Source organism: Notechis scutatus, chromosome 3, assembly GCF_049901735.1.
Source record: "Notechis scutatus isolate UNSWTSFEM ecotype Mainland chromosome 3, rNotScu1.2, whole genome shotgun sequence".
Lineage (NCBI taxonomy): Eukaryota > Metazoa > Chordata > Lepidosauria > Squamata > Elapidae > Notechis > Notechis scutatus.
The window spans coordinates 48809823-48826527 of NC_142011.1; the positions used below are offsets into that span (position 1 = coordinate 48809823).

Below are 16705 nucleotides of genomic sequence, written 5' to 3' on the forward strand. Positions count from 1 at the left end.
CTCTGAAATAAATGTAACCTTTCCATTTAGAGGACAACAACATGGAATTGCTGGGCTGCTGATATGCTGTAGATAGCCCTTGGATGGAAACAATATACTGTAGATTACTTATCTGATTTCAGTGTGACTGTATTTTTCCATTTTAAATTCAGACTTATAAGCAAAAAGTTTCCTTCAGCTTATTTTTCAAAACACACATCAAAATTATTGTCACATGTACAAGTGGAAATATTGTAATTAAGAGAACTGAAGACATGATGATAAGAACTAGTACCAATCTCTGTGCCCTCCTCTCCCCTCTGCGGGCGGTCTTCTCTCCGGGGGGCCTTCCCCCCCCTCTTCCCCCCCCCCCCCCCCCCCCCCCCCCCCCCCGCCCCCCCCCCGCCCCCCCCCCCCCCCCCCCCCCCCCCCCCCCCCCCCCACTAGAACATTATGTAAACTTTAGTATTTACTTTACTGATTAAATAGGTTTACATGAGATAAATTTTTACATGTTTTTGAGAAGAATCCTGATATGAAGTATTATGATCCATTGATAAGGACTCATGTATGACTTTGTAGAATATATTCATGAAAAAAAGCCCCAATTCAGGGTATAAAAGAAAGGCACCAAGCACAGCCATCCTTACCCAGTGTTCCAAGTCCTGGCAGGAGCTAAAAAATTCAATTTAGCAATTGCCTGTGGGAAAAGAGGACCATGAAGTGGCTAATTCTTGCTCTAGTGTGCCTTCACCTCAGTAATGCTATTGTCAAGTGAGTATAGCATAATTAAATAATAGTTTCAATTGCCTTTCAGCTTCAGTTGCTCTCTTAATAAAAAATCTGTTTCAGTTTTTCTCTCTCTCCTAATTGTTTTCTTTCTTAAATGATGCCTGCTTACCTAGCTCCAAAAAAGGTTTGGATTGATTTGTGGAAGTCATGGGGACTGTAGACATTACAACGTGATGTACCTGCCTTTGAAGACCATCTGGTGGGAAAGTCATGGACTTCCTTCAGCAGTTGGTTGGACACTGCTGGACTAAATGAGTCAGGGATTTGATCCAGCATTTCTTATTATGTTTATGCTCTTAAGCTCATTGCATTTCTGTAATAGATGGATGTCCTTTTTCTAAAATATTCAGACATTTTAATGCCTTTTGGCCATAGTTTCTAGAACAATGTATGCCTTTACTATTTGTATGCCTTTGGGTATGCTATCTTGCCGTACAGTATTGTTACTTTTTCATAGCATTTTTGCTGAAGAATGGCACCCCCAAGTTCAGAAGTCTATGCTGAAGAATAACTGGATTCACTTTATGTTTTGGCTCAAAAGTAGACAATTAGGTAGCATTTTCTTAGGACTACTGCGAAAGATATATACACTAGGATAAGTCATTACAACTCCTAGGAGACCCTCAGATGCACTGTTAAAATTAGGAGTAACAACCATTCTGTGTAGCTTTGATGATAACACCTCTATTTCCTATGTGGATATTTTCAGGATGATGTAATACATTTTTTTGTGTTGCATTAGGTAGATAATCCATTCCATTCCATTCCATTCTCTCTTTGCAAAAATAGTGAATCAGATTCTTTTGGGGGAGGGGCATTTAATTAGCTGGAATTATGCAGGTACAGACTCAGCTTCCAGCACTTGATAGAATAGAACAGAGGTCCCCAAACTTGGCAACTTTAAGACTTGTGGAGTTCAACTCCCAGAATTCTGGCTATGCTGAATGGAGAATTCTGGGAGTTGAAGTCCACAAGTCTTAAAGTTGCCAAGTTTGGAGACCTCTGGAATATACAATATTAGAGCGTTGTTATTATTCAAATTTGCAATGCTGTTGTAGAATAGTAGATTTGATAGGAGGACATTGGAGTCCCTCAATCTGATTTCCTGCTCAATAAAAAAAAAAAAATTAACCCCTGAGAGTATCAAACAGGAGTTAGCACAACTAATTAAATGATACTGAGTTCAGTCCAGGTAACCCCTTAGATCACGTACACAATCTCAATGAAAAAAAAACTCAATATGGGATGTATCTAGAGCTGCCAGTTTGATTCTCTGCTTAACTGCTTACCTCACAGAGTACCCTTAAAAAGATTCAAGTCTATGCGGGAACTGATGAAAGAAAAAGGTGTCAATGGACCTCTCCTATACAAGTATTATGATCCAGCCAGCAAATATACCAACAGTTTTGCCACTGCTGATGAGCCCCTTGCTAACTACATGGATGTGAGTATCTGGTTAGTTAAAGGCAAACTATCACAATTATGTAAATAAACATTGTACTGCAAACCAGGGCATACAAAACCTTCACCAGACCAATTCTCGAATACAGCTCATCTGCCTGGAATCCGCACTACAATTGAGCAAGTCCAGAGGCATTTCACAAGAAGAATACTCCACTCCTCTGCTCGCAATAGAATACCCTATGCTATCAGGCTCAAAATTTTGGACCTAGACAACCTAGAACTATGCCACCTACAGTCTGATCTTAGCTTAATACACAAAATTGTCTGCTACAACGTCCTACCTGTCAACAACTACTTCAGCTTCAACCGCAATAATACATGGGCAAACAATAGATACAAACTCAAAGTAAACCCCTCCAAACTCAATTGCAGAAAATATGACTTCAGCAACAGAGTGGTCGATGCCTGGAACTCACTACCTGACTCTGTTGTTACATCCTCCAACCCCCAAAACTTTAACCTTAAACTGTCTTCCGTGGACCTCACTCCATTCCTAAGAGGTCTGTAAGGGGTCATGCATAAGCACACCAGAATGCCTACCATCCCTGTCCTACTGTTCTCATTTATTCGTACTCATTGATTATATACTGTATATACTTATACTTGTTTTCTCATACATGCTTGACAAACAAATGTCAAGATGAAAACTTGAAAGGAAAAGTTTACATTAATTGAGAAAATCATAGGCCTGGTTCCAACTGCAAATGTGTTATAATTTGAAAATCTTGCTAACATCAAACACAGTTACATGTACCCAATTAACCATGAAGCAGGTATGAAAACCTAATTGAATTGTAAGTGTACTTATGTGGCTATACAGAACCTACTAAAAAAAAAAAAAACTATTACAAATCAGTTTGAATTCTAAAGCCACGTTTCTGAAATTTTTATTTCTTCTAAATTTTTGCCTATAGATATTCCTAAAAGATATTGAACAATATGTTTTAAGTGTGTACAGAATGTTCTGTGGGATGTGTTAAGTCCTTCCATTATCAACATTCAAGTGTGGAAGCCCTGAATGATGACCAGGTTTTCCTTTTTCTAGCTGACCTATTATGGACAGATCAGTATTGGAACTCCACCTCAGAACTTCATGGTTCTCTTTGACACTGGGTCGTCCAATCTCTGGGTGCCATCCGTCTATTGCCAAAGTCAGCCTTGCAGTGAGTATTCTTTCTCATTCATTTAAGAATAAAAAATACCCAATTTGTGGAATACCTTTTTGTCCTTCACACCAATTATACTGTTATTAAACCAGGTTTTGTTATTGATTCAAAAGTAAAACCTTCTCTCTCCCACTCTCGTATCTATCACCAGACAACCATCCATTATTTAATCCCAGCCAGTCTTCTACTTATTCCAGCAATGGACAAACTTTCTCTATGCAGTATGGAAGTGGTAGTCTCACTGGGGTCTTTGGCTATGATACTGTAACGGTAAGTAGCAGTTCTCACCAAGTGGAAAGTATTTGTTTGACATGATACTCCTAGCACAAGGCAATATTATTAATGTTATACAGTGGACAGTATTAGTTTGGTCAGTGACTGAAATCAAAACGATTATGATAGTAATGAACTGAATCTTGAAAACATTCAAGCCTGCAAAGACTTAAATCTCATAGAAAGAGATTGGGGCATTTTCACTGGTCTTACCTTCTGTTGAAGTATCATGGAGTTTAGCTAAAGTCCTCATATTGCAGCCTAGGGCTTTGATGGATGAAGAAAGGATATTTTTAGTATTTAGTATTTATTTGATTTGTCAATCGCTTACAAGATACAGGTATAAGCATAAACATAGTTTTGAATTCATGAGATAGATACTTATAAGAAAAAGAAAAAACAATAGGACAGGGACGGTAGGCACGATTGGTGCTCTTATGCACGCCTCCTACAGGCCTGTTAGGAAGGGGGTGAGGTCAATAGTAGACAGTCTAAGGTTAAAGTTTTTGGGATTTGGGAAAGAAACCACAGAGTCAGGTAGAGTATTCCAAAGATTGACCACTCTGTTGCTGAAGTCGTATTTTCTGCTAGCTGGTTGATCAAACACCTCCCGATCCTTTCCAAAGATCAGTGGATAGTCGCCTGGGCAACACAACACCTTCACTGTTGTGAGAGGGGAAAATAGTAGGAGCTGGTGGGGATACAGAGTAGGAATTCCTAAGAGGCCCTTAAAGATCCTTAAAGGTGGCGTGCATAAGTGCACCAGCGTGCCTACCTTCCCTGTCTTTCTGTCCCCATTTATCTGTATTTTAGTTTAGTTTACTTTATTGTCTCGTACAATGCACCTCGTACAATGAAATTAAACACTTCTTTTGTTCTTGTTTATGTTCATACTTATACTTGTTATCTTGTACATGTTTGACAAAAAAATAAAATAAGATAAATTCAACCAGTGTTAGCCCCCTGCTCTGAGATCCCCAAATAACTAGCCTTTTCTTTTTTCCACATTGAAGTATCTATTTTGGTACTCCTATTCCTTGTGAACACCCTTCTCATAACATTAGCTCTTCCAGTTGACTGCATATTTATGTGTTGAACATTTGAGAATATAAGAAAGTCTGAATGAGAGGTTCTCTTGTTGAATCTATCCGTTTATATAAAAAAGGCTAACATTTTGAAAATCTTTTTAATATATTTCATGATCAACTGACCATAATGTTAGACAGGTTTCCCATCCTCAAATACTCTGCACAGTGAATTATTCCTCCATCACAACCAAATAGATTAGCTATCCATAATTTCAATTTTCTGAACTTCTGTTAGGCTATTGTGCTGTATACTTTTCCTATCTTATGACGTGTCCTGTTCCTTTGTAGATCCAAGGCATTCCTATTACCAATCAAGAATTTGGCCTAAGTGAAACTGAGCCTGGCACTGCTTTTCTCTATTCAAAATTTGATGGCATCCTGGGTCTGGCCTATCCCTCCCTTTCCGCCGGTGGTGCCACCACTGTAATGCAGGGAATGATCCAGGAGAATCTGCTTGAGGCTCCTGTTTTCAGCTTTTACCTGAGTCGGTGAGTATGAAGTCTTTTCTACCTTTCTTGTTTTTAATTTGGCGGTTTCCACTTACTACAACGATTGTTTCTCAATTGTCGTCTATACTTTGTACACAGCTTACAACCTATGTCAACAAGAATTATGGAGAACATTTCTATGGTTGGAATTTCAAGATGGACAACTTAAGATCACAGGGCCTTTTTAACCTTTGGATTTTCACATTGTGTAATTGTTTTAGAAAGCTATCCAGTTAAAGTTTCTGTAAGATACTTATAGTAGATTCTCTTTGGATTACAGATTTCAGATCCAAGAAAGCACTTCACATTAATTTAAAAGGCAGACAAAGAGAGGGAAGTTTTTGAAAATATCAACTTTACATTGTTACGTAGTACCAATATTTAGGTAGGACCGAGGAAGAATGATTGTTCTAAAAACATTCTATCAGTTTATGGCAGGATAGATATTTGAACACATAGTCTTTTGGTAGCGCTTACTAAAATCTCAGCCTCTCTAAAGTATTACTGAGTCCTAGCTATGAAATGTTGCCCATGCCTTTCTCTTAAAATTATGAGAAAAATGCTTCTCCGGTTGCTTGATAATTTTTTTCCTGTTAAATTTCCCCCCCTGTGGTTTAGGATTTCTTTAGAGTTTTAAAAATGATTCTTGAAATTACTGGTATAGAGAGTAGTATTTTTACCTTATCATATTAGTCCTTTACTCTGTGCACCTCCTGATTTGCCGGATGATCTCACCGGACTCTTTAGCACTTTTCAGGATCGACACAGAGAAATGAAAAGACCTGTTACCTGTCATCCTGGACAATAGATTTAAGATATCAGAAACAGATTCCAGATTAGTATTTTTAAACATTTCCTAACTGGAAGAGCAGTTTGATAGTTAACCAAATACCCAGAGAAGTGCTGTGCTCCTCTTCAACAGATTTGTTAAAGAAGATCATAATGAATGACCATTCATGGCTGGTTTAAACCAATGTTTTTCACGCTTGGCAACTTTAAGGTGGGTGACTTCAGTTTCCAGCATGCTAGCTGAGGATTTCTGGGAAGTCTACCCAACAGAAATTGCCAAGTTTGAAAAAAACCTGGTTTAAACTGAATTCTACTCCAGATAGTGAGAATGGATTATCTAAACGGCCGCTTCTATTTCTGGGGTTGCATAATACTGAATTTTGACACTAGGCAGCCCTTCAAGGTGGGTATGATTTCACAATGAAAAGGTCCTCACACAGAGAACCTTCAGTCAGCTAAAAAGAAAACACTGGTATGAACCAGCAATATAATCTCAATAAGGTTGTCCTTCTCCATTGATCTTATTAGGCAGCCAAGTTCCCAGAATGGTGGTGCACTTATACTTGGAGGAGTCGATTCCAGTCTCTACACTGGTCAGATTAATTGGAGTCCAGTTACCCGAGACTTATATTGGCAAATTGCGATTGAAGGGTAAGGCTGTTTTCAGTAGTAATATTTACCGAAGAACCTGATGGAAAACCAACTTAAGTATTACATGACGAATAGTCTCTTGGAGATGGGATTTTGAAATCTCTACGTCAAAGGACACTAGTGGGGCCTCAGAACCATTCCGAATGTTGCAATTGGTAGTTTTTAATATGACAGAAGGCAAAAATATTAAATGGAGAGGTATCCAATTGAATGTAATATTAATAGTGCTTAGACTGATATACCGCTTTACAGCCCTCTCTAAGTGGTTTACAGAGTCAACATATTTCCCCCAACAATCTGGGTCCTCATTTTACCAACCTCAGAAGGATGGGAGGCCGAGTCAACCTTGAGATTTGAACTGCCAAATTTCAGCCAGCCAGCAGTCAGCAGAAGAGTCTCTGGCTTCCTACACCAAGGCAACTCTGATTCTACTAGTTGCAGCTGGTCAGCAATCATTAATTTTGTACTCTACAAATATGCCTTTCCAGCTTGCTTTTATTTCTGGGACAATAATCTTTTTTTCTTTTTGGAAACAGCCCCCCCCCCACCTAACTCTGGTGGTCCAATGACAAAACCAGGGCAAGAAAACAATCTGATTTTATACGAAAATAACCACAGCTGCTTCCTTTTCAGTGATGCCATTTAATATCTGTTGACTAAGTGTGGAAGAACAATGTAACAGCAAATATCTCTGGACTTTCTTTCTCTAGATTCTTGGTTAACAACCAGGTCAGCAATTGGTGCAGCCAGGGGTGTCAGGCGGTTGTGGATACTGGAACATCCCTACTCACTGTTCCTGGGCAGTTCTTTGACCAGCTGATGCAGAGACTTGGAGGCCAGCAGAGCAACTATGGCGAGGTAGGGGAAACCTGCTATATGTAGAGACAGGGAATATTGAGTGTAACTGGCATGCTAAATATCAGCAAAAGACCTGGGATACTCTTATTGTGGGTATGAAAATATTTCCCAAATAAATCCAATATAAGATGATGGAAAAACTGACTCCCTTAATCCCTTTATCCAGGCAATGGGAATTGTGAGGTGGAGTGGGAGGTTGTCAGAAAATGTACAGCTATCTGGCAAGACCTACCCTAGTTGCTAGTTCTTAGTTTAGCTTTTGTCAAACCAAACCAAACCAAACAAGATGCTAGTGGAGGTTCAATTCCCATCCATCTGCCAGTATAGGGAAGAGTTGGCTTTTTCTTAAGAAGGCTAAAATACGAAAGAGCGTTTTCCATTCTAATGCATCTTGATATTGAATTAAGCCAGTATGCTTGTACAGGAAAGTAAATCAAAATGAGAAGGGAAGCAGGATGCTGTGTAATCTACTTACTTATTTACAGTCTAGTTTATCTCTTAGAATATTATACTTATGGTGTTTGTACATTTTCTTTCTATCTTCTTTCCCATTTCCCACCAGTTTGTGGTTAACTGCAATGACCTTCAGTCCATGCCGACCATCACATTTGCCATCAATGGAGTTTATTTCCCCCTGACTCCATCTAACTATGTCCTTCCGGTAGGTCATTCTTTTCAACAGCTTTTTTCATGTTGGTCTTAGGAATCTGAAATTACCTTGTATCAGTCATTTACAACTGCTGTATAGAAAGGCATAGCACAGCTGGATCTCTTCATGACATTATATTCTCCTAGCTGGCCCATGGAAAAGCAGAGAGCATAACTTTGAGATGCCCTCATGGGAAAGCTGAAAAATTTGGAAAATTGAAGACAACAATTTGTCCCGTGGCCCCAAATTGAAAAAAAAAACCAAATTTTTTTTAGGTAGGAAATAAAAAAAAAATAGACGGAACAAAAAAAAAAAAAAAAATTAAAAAAGAAGAAAAAAAAATTGGATTGTTTAAAATATTAAAAAGGGGGAGAGAAATATAAAAAAAAAAAAAAGAAAATAGAAAAAAAAAATAAAGAAATTTACCCCCCCCCCAATATATCTTTCCCTTTTTTTTTCCTCTAATAAATTTTCTACCTAAAAATTCAATTCCTACTCCAAACTTTCCCCTAAATTTCCGCTTTGGGGATAAACTCCTGTCCCCCCCCCCCCCCCGAAACCCCCCCCCCCCGGGAAACCCACTACTCCTCCCCCCCCCCCCCCCCCCCCCCGCCCCCCCCGACACCACCGCTTATTTTCAACCACCCCCCAAACAAAACCACAAAAACAACCCCAAAGACTCCCCCCCCCCTTCAAAAACCCCCAAAAACAAAAAAAAAAAAAAAAAAAAAAAACCCCCCACACACACAAAAAAAACAAAAAAAAAAAAAAAAAAAAAAAAAAAAAAAAAAAATAATTAATAAAAGCCAACTGTGAGAGCATAATACAGGAGAGATGTTTGGAAGAAATATGGCATCTCAATGTTTTCTTTGAACAACAGAATTCCTCTATTTATTTATTTATTTTAATCTACCCCTATTCCAGGAGCTAAAGAAAGGCTATATAATATTTTGTTAATATTTCTTCTCACATCATCTTATAATTACATCCTTTGTGTAGTTGCCTTGAATAGACATAACTGCAAACAAAGACTGCCTTTTTAAATCTAGACATAAAATTAAATATGGGTCTTAATTACTCATTTACATTCAATAAGAAAGAAGGAAAACCCATAAGGTAGCTTTCTGTGGGGATCGAATCTGGAGAGCACATACTGAGCATATACCAAGCCAAGCATCAGCATGTCCTCGATTTTGCTAGAAAATTATGGCTTACTTTATTGATCTATCATTTTAAGAAGATGGCTGTACATTGTGGTCTTCTTGCAACCCTTTTCACAACCTTTTATACATCACAGGTGCACTGATTGCTTCTATGAAAGTATGCAGTGAGAGATTATAATACTGAAGAGTCTTCAGTATGGAGAGTATTCCACATCAACACCTTTTCTTGAATACTCACTTAAGTGGGATCATCTCTAAAATGCTCAAGATTTCACAGAAACCTCAGTAAACGTAATGCAGGTTTCCCTCCACTTAATGCAGTTCACTGAGAGTTAGAAGGAAAATAGTGAGCGATGTGCTTGAATGTACAGATGTATGACTGATTTATTACTCAAAGTGTGGTGGGAAGAAAACAAATTAAAGAATTAAAAAACGGTTAAGACTAACTTTATAAAAATGAAAAACATGACCGGAGGTGTCTTCTAAACTTTAAAAAGATGCTGAAGTAGAGTTGCCTTTTCTCTTCTATTTGAAGCTATCTTAGGCATATTTATTGATTTGTTAAATTTATTTGCTGCCTATCTCGCTGCTGGGTTATGCTAGGTAGCTTACAACAGTAAAAACAATGAAGTATAAACCTAACAGTAGCAAAAAAGTGAAACAATGAAATAAAAAGCGAAAATACAGTAATATGAGATTTAAAAATGGGAAGGAGGAAGCAGGGAATCCAGGAGAGAGAGGTGGATTTGCTACCAATCTAGTAGTCACCTCCAGTGTGTTATTCCCTCGTTGGATCCCCAGCCCATTTGGCAGAATTAGGTCTTGCAGAAGGATAGGAGGGTGGGGACAAATCTCCCCCTGGAGGAGAAGATGGGTGTTCCAGAAGATGGGAGATAGGGCACAGAAGTGTCTTCTGGATCCCAACAGTCAAGAATTCTTTGACTGACAGGATCCAAAGCAGCTCATATGATGCACACACTACATCATATGGTTATGGTCTTGAATAATCTATGAGTAGCTTTCCTGTCTAGTTGCTCATAGTCCCTTAGTATTGTTTTCAGGCTCTTGTACCTTTTGTCCCAATGTGAAAGAGGAGAAAAGGATTATAATCTGTGGGTTTGGTTATTTTGGTAAGCCTTTCTGTCACATTTTTCATTTTTGCATGTTGGAGACAATATACCTCCCTTAGTAGATTGTCTGATCTACACTTTGCTGATTCTGTTCCTCTGAGAAGTGAGTCACCAGTACACACAAACGGAGCTGGGGGGGGGGCACACACAGCCCTCAAGGACTCCATTTTCACTGGCAGAGGCACCATAGGCCAGTCATTCGCTATTTCCAGAGTGGCCTTGTGGGCCAGATCTAAGGCCTTGAGTTTGACCCCACTGATCTAGGGGGCTCATTTTTTCTGGTAGTTATTTGTTCCTTACTACATTCAGTTTGGAAAGAGACTTCTGCCTTTACTGTGAGTTCTTCATTTTCTTGGTTGAGTCCCAGAGTAAGCAGACTTTCCTCGAGAATCTAGAGCAAGGGTCACCAACCTTTTGGACCTCAGGGACCAACAAACTCATAAATTTAAATCCCGCAGACCACTAATATGAATTTTGACTGATGGTGGCTTGCTGACGTTTTCCCAGGGTCTCTGCAGAAAGCAGCAGACCCCCTGGGAAAATCCACCCAAAAAAGTCTACAGGAAAATTCCCCACCCCATTTTCCTACTGTTCGATCATTCTTTATTTGGGATTGCAGGATACTGTCTCCAGCTCCATTCTCAGTGGGAGAGAGAGAGAGAGAGACTTTGGCTTCATGCAAGGAAAGCAGCAGAAGCAGCAAAGTCTTTCTTTCTCTCCCCAAACTCCGCCAGAAATGAGTCTTTGCCAGCACAGCCTCTTGGAGCAGGAGGCCTTGCAGGGTCCCAAGGACTCATTTCTGGCGAAGTTTGGGGGAGAGAAAGAAAGACTTTTGCTGCTTTCCTTGTGTGCAGCCAAAAGCAGAAGAAGAAAGAAGCAGAAAGAAGCAGCCCGGTGGCCAGGCCAGGCATGTGGGGTGAGTGGGGCAAGTTCCCCCACCCTCCGCCATTTCCCCCTCCCCTCACTACCTTGTGTTGTTCACAATGCAAGCAATGCAAGCCTTGTGTTCTTGCGGGCCATGTGGGCGGTGCAGCCTTGTGTTCCCGCGCAGCCTGGATTAATTGCTTTGGGGGTGACATTTCTCTGTGGAGCACCAAAATTTTCTCGTAGACCACCAGTGGTCCCTGGCCCACTGGTTGGTGACCACTGATCTAGAGCCTTGATTTTTTCTTCCAGTATTCTAATTAGTTTACATTTGGTGCAGGTATTTTGGGTCCTCTATGAACAAACATTTATGGTACATTGCAAATTGAAAAGATTGCTGATGCAACCTATTAAAAACCAAGATTAAAAACATACGCACAGTAAAGTATACATAATATACAAAAGGTTTCCTGGATACCTAAAAGCATCTTATTGCAATTGATGGGGAAGAACTATCATAGTAAACTATAACATTGAAGGATTGTTGAAAGGTGTCAAAAAGCCTTTCCTTCGAGGATTCAATTTTCCCTCTGGGAGAGCTCTGGTGCAAGGATACGGACAACTGCTTGAAAGCTGGATCTTTTTATTTTTCAGGAAGGCGAGGACAGCAAGAAGTCTGCGTTCCTGGGCTAGCTAGCTTCATATGGTAAGTCCCTGGTTTTTTATACCCTTTTCTCCTTTTGTGAGTTGATTTCGTGTGAATGTTTGTATTTGTGCTTAATGTGTCAAATCCTGTTTTGAGTTTGTCTTTATTCCTGCTGGAGGGCAAACTCCGCGGGGTGGTTAGATTGTATTATCATTTTTTTCCTAATCTCTTTTAGCTTTATAATGGATTTTCATATTTGTCTTGTGGCAATCTCCTGTCTGTCTCTTTTGTAATTTATATTTTTTGTGTCTTTTGTCTGTTTGTTTTGCTTATTTGGTATTTACTGTGTTCGTAAGGGTTTCCTTTTCTTATTTGTCTAGTTTTCTTAATTACTTAGGCTTTTGTCTATAGGGATTCTTTAATACCTTTTATTTGATTCCTTTTCCTATGTAAGTTTATTTTATGGCTGGCCTAATATTCCCCTTTGGCTTTTCCTGTTTGAGTGACACTACTGTCTTCGTGAAGTTCCCTTTCCATAGGATCTATTAAAGAACCCAATTCCCAAGATTACTGGGAGATCAAACAAGTTCTTGACATGCCTAGCTGACAACTTTGTCATTTAAAAGGCAGAGGAGGCTTTTAAAATTAAAAAATAGCACAGTAAATTTGATATCCAATACAGGTTATTCATGGCTTTTCAGGACTGACTACAAGTGCAGTAGGATTTCAGACCAGCAAAAAACATAGCATGGATAAAGTTCAGAGCTTGTTATTCAAGAAACTTCAGAGCAGGAATTGAGAAAGCATTTCCAATTGAAATGAGTTTTTCTTGCTTCAGTGCAGGAGCAGCAGCAGCAGCAACAACAACAACAACAACAGAAGGCATAAGGAATGAACTTCAAAGAGGCTGAAAGTATAGAGACTAGTGGGGAAAAGAACTACTTCAAAAGGAGCAAGATTGCCACACGATGGCCATTAAATGTGACAACAGAGAAGAAAAAATAGAAATCTAAGAGAAACAAAAAGAACATGATGTATAAGAAGAAATCGTCAATATATACTAGATAAATGTTGTCAAGTGTAGATAGTGTTCCTCAATGTGGTCAATATTAACTCCCAATGGGTTAGTGTATTATTAGTCTTATTTGTAGCGCTTTGTTTAAAGTAATATTTATTACATTGTTTAATTATGAGTACAGTATCCCAAAACTATCCCATACAATCAAAGACCTTAATAAAACAGGATTCCAATTCACAGAATGGAGTTTACAATATGCACATTGAAGCAAACATGACAGTACGTTTTGCAGATCTCCAAATGAAATATATGGCAATTGGACAGGTATCTTATAACAGTTTCTAAAACTTGTGCATTGAAATAAACACTGAGCAGGGCTCTAAAGTCAGAAGTATTTAAAAGACTTAAACAATTAAAGTGTGGCTTTATAATCTCTCTTTCTCTCTCATTATGTACTAATCAACACATTAAATAAGATATCTCGACTTTCAAACTTGTATCAATCAGAAAGACTGGGGTTGAACTTAGCACAATTTAATATCAAAATTTACAATAAAATGCTTTGAGATTTGTTTTAATGAAAAGGCATTTATTAACAGTGCATTAGTGAATGAATTGATGGTTTCAGACTCAAATTAATGGGATTTAGTAAATTAAGATTTCAATAGTTCTACTTATCCTTGGAACCAACTCTATTAGTTAGCATAATTCCCAAGGTTATCTGTTAAAATGAGCCAATGTTTTAAGGAAATTAAGCTTTGACTTACTTATTTTTTGATAATTGTTGAACTCAAACAGAAACTGAACTTGCTAAGTGCTTGTAACAACAGTTGAGATTGATAACTTGTCCTCTATTACTTCTGAAACATTTGAGAACATTTCAAGAAAACTGATTATATTACGATTGATTGATAACTTATCACTGATTTTCTTTGCTATTTTCTTAGCAAAACTTCAATAATCACTCAACTTCTTTAGTTTTTTGTTTTTAAATCAAGGGCATATAGTATTTAAATCTAATTAAATATTGCCCTTCTGTCCTTTCTTGGTTGAGTCTCAGAGTAAGCAGACTTTCCTCGAGAATCTAGAGCAGGGGTTGCCAACCTTTTGGACCTCAGGGACCAACAAACTCATAAATTTAAATTCGCGGACCACTAATATGAATTTTGACTGATGGTGGCTTGTTCTGCAGAAAGCAGCAGACCCCTGGAAAATCCCCCAAAAAATGCAGGAAAATTCCCACCCCATTTTCCTACTGTTCGATCGTTCTTTATTTGGGATTGCAGGATACTGTCTCCAGCTCCATTCTCAGGGGGAGAGAGAGAGAGAGACTTTTGCTGCTTCTGCTGCTTTCCTTGCCTCCCCCAAACTCCGCCAGAAATGAGTCTTTGCCAGCACAGCCTCTTGGAGCAGGAGGCCTTGCAGGGTCCCAAGGACTCATTTCTGGCGAAGTTTGGGGGAGAGAAAGAAAGACTTTTGCTGCTTTCCTTGTGTGCAACCAAAAGCAGAAGAAGAAAGAAGTGGAAAGAAGCAGCCCGGTGGCCAGGCCAGGTATGTGGGGTGAGTGGAGCAAGTTCCCCCACCCTCCGCCATTTCCCCCCTCCCCTCACTACCTTGTGTTGTTCACAATGCAAGCAACGCAAGCCTTGTGTTCTTGCGGGCCATGTGGGCGATGCAGCCTTGTGTTCCTGCGCAGCCTGGATTAATTGCTTTGGGGGTGACATTTCTCTGTGGAGCACCAAAATTTTCTCGTAGACCACCAGTGGTCCCTGGCCCACTGGTTGGTGACCACTGATCTAGAGCCTTGATTTTTTCTTCCAGTATTCTAATTAGTTTACATTTGGTGCAGGTATTTTGGGTCCCCTATGAACATACATTTATGGCACATTGCAAATTGAAAAGATTGCTGATGCAACCTATTAAAAACCAAGATTAAAAACATACGCACAGTAAAGTATACATAGTATACAAAAGGTTTCCTGGATACCTAAAAGCATCTTATTGCAATTGATGGGGGAAGAACTATTATAGTAAACTATAACATTGAAGGATTGTTGAAAGGTGTCAAAAAGCCTTTCCTTCGAGGATTCAATTTTCCCTCTGGGAGAGCTCCGGTGCAAGGATACGGACAACTGCTTGAAAGCTGGATCTTTTTATTTTTCAGGAAGGCGAGGGACAGCAAGAAGTCTGCGTTCCTGGGCTAGCTAGCTTCATATGGTAAGTCCCTGGTTTTTTATACCCTTTTCTCCTTTTGTGAGTTGATTTCGTGTGAATGTTTGTATTTGTGCTTAATGTGTCAAATCCTGTTTTGAGTTTGTCTTTATTCCTGCTGGAGGGCAAACTCCGCGGGGTGGTTAGATTGTATTATCATTTTTTTCCTAATCTCTTTTAGCTTTATAATGGATTTTCATATTTGTCTTGTGGCAATCTCCTGTCTGTCTCTTTTGTAATTTATATTTTTTGTGTCTTTTGTCTGTTTGTTTTGCTTATTTGGTATTTACTGTGTTCGTAAGGGTTTCCTTTTCTTATTTGTCTAGTTTTCTTAATTACTTAGGCTTTTGTCTATAGGGATTCTTTAATACCTTTTATTTGATTCCTTTTCCTATGTAAGTTTATTTTATGGCTGGCCTAATATTCCCCTTTGGCTTTTCCTGTTTGAGTGACACTACTGTCTTCGTGAAGTTCCCTTTCCATAGGATCTATTAAAGAACCCAATTCCCAAGATTACTGGGAGATCAAACAAGTTCTTGACATGCCTAGCTGACAACTTTGTCATCCAAAAGGCAGAGGAGGTTTTTAAAATTAAAAAATAGCACAGTAAATTTGATATCCAGTACAGGTTATTCATGGCTTTTCAGGACTGACTACAAGTGCAGTAGGATTTCAGACCAGCAAAAAACATAGCATGGATAAAGTGCAGCGCTTGTGATTCAAGAAACTTCAGAGCAGGAATTGAGAAAGCATTTCCAATTGAAATTAGTTTTTCTTGCTTCAGTGCAGGAGCAGGAGCAGCAGCAGCAGCAACAACAACAACAGAAGGCAGAAGGAATAAACCTCAAAGAGGCTGAAAGTATAGAGACTAGTGGGGAAAAGAATTACTTCAAAAGGAGCAAGATCGCCACACGATGGCCATTAAATGTGACAACAGAGAAGAAAAAATAGAAATTTAAGAGAAACAAAAAGAACATGATGTATAAGAAGAAATCGTCAATATATACTAGATAAATGTTGTCAAGTGTAGATAGTGTTCCTCAATGTGGTCAGTATTAACTCCCAATGGGTTAGTGGGACTATTTTCTTATTTGTAGCGCTTTATTTAAAGTAATATTTATTACATTGTTTAATTATGAGTACAGTATCCCAAAACTATCCCATACAATCAAAGACCTTAATAAAGCAGGATTCCAATTCACAGAATGAAGTTTACAATATGCACATTGAAGCAAACATGACAGTACGTTTTGCAGATCTCCAAATGAAATATATGGCAATTGGACAGGTATCTTATAACAGTTTCTAAAACTTGTGCATTGAAATAAACACTGAGCAGGGCTCTAAAGTCAGAAGTATTTAAAAGACTTAAACAATTAAAGTGTGGCTTTATAATCTCTCTTTCTCTCTCATTATGTACTAATCAACACATTAAATAAGATATCTCGACTTTCAAACTTGTATCAATCAGAAAGA

The 16705-nt window shown here is 38.8% G+C and overlaps 1 protein-coding gene across 1 annotated transcript; it reads left to right on the plus strand.

Annotated features, from left to right (window-relative positions):
* The first annotated feature begins 643 nt into the window (after positions 1 to 643).
* LOC113428458 (gastricsin) lies at positions 644 to 16180 on the plus strand. The gene is made up of 9 exons (XM_087959052.1): positions 644 to 753; positions 2068 to 2215; positions 3281 to 3398; positions 3553 to 3671; positions 5051 to 5250; positions 6568 to 6690; positions 7401 to 7548; positions 8111 to 8209; positions 16019 to 16180. The coding sequence occupies exons 1-9, from the start codon at positions 698 to 700 to the stop codon at positions 16178 to 16180; spliced, it is 1173 nt and encodes a 390-aa protein (XP_087815178.1). The 5' UTR covers positions 644 to 697.
* Positions 16181 to 16705: the final 525 nt, after the last annotated feature.

Bases quoted from the DNA above. Each gene is read 5' to 3' on its own strand.
- LOC113428458 (XM_087959052.1), top strand. From the start codon at position 698: ATGAAGTGGCTAATTCTTGCTCTAGTGTGCCTTCACCTCAGTAATGCT. The intron at 3,672-5,050 runs GTAAGTAGCAGT...GTTCCTTTGTAG, and splicing joins TTGGCTATGATACTGTAACG to ATCCAAGGCATTCCTATTAC. The intron at 6,691-7,400 runs GTAAGGCTGTTT...TTCTTTCTCTAG, and splicing joins TGGCAAATTGCGATTGAAGG to ATTCTTGGTTAACAACCAGG.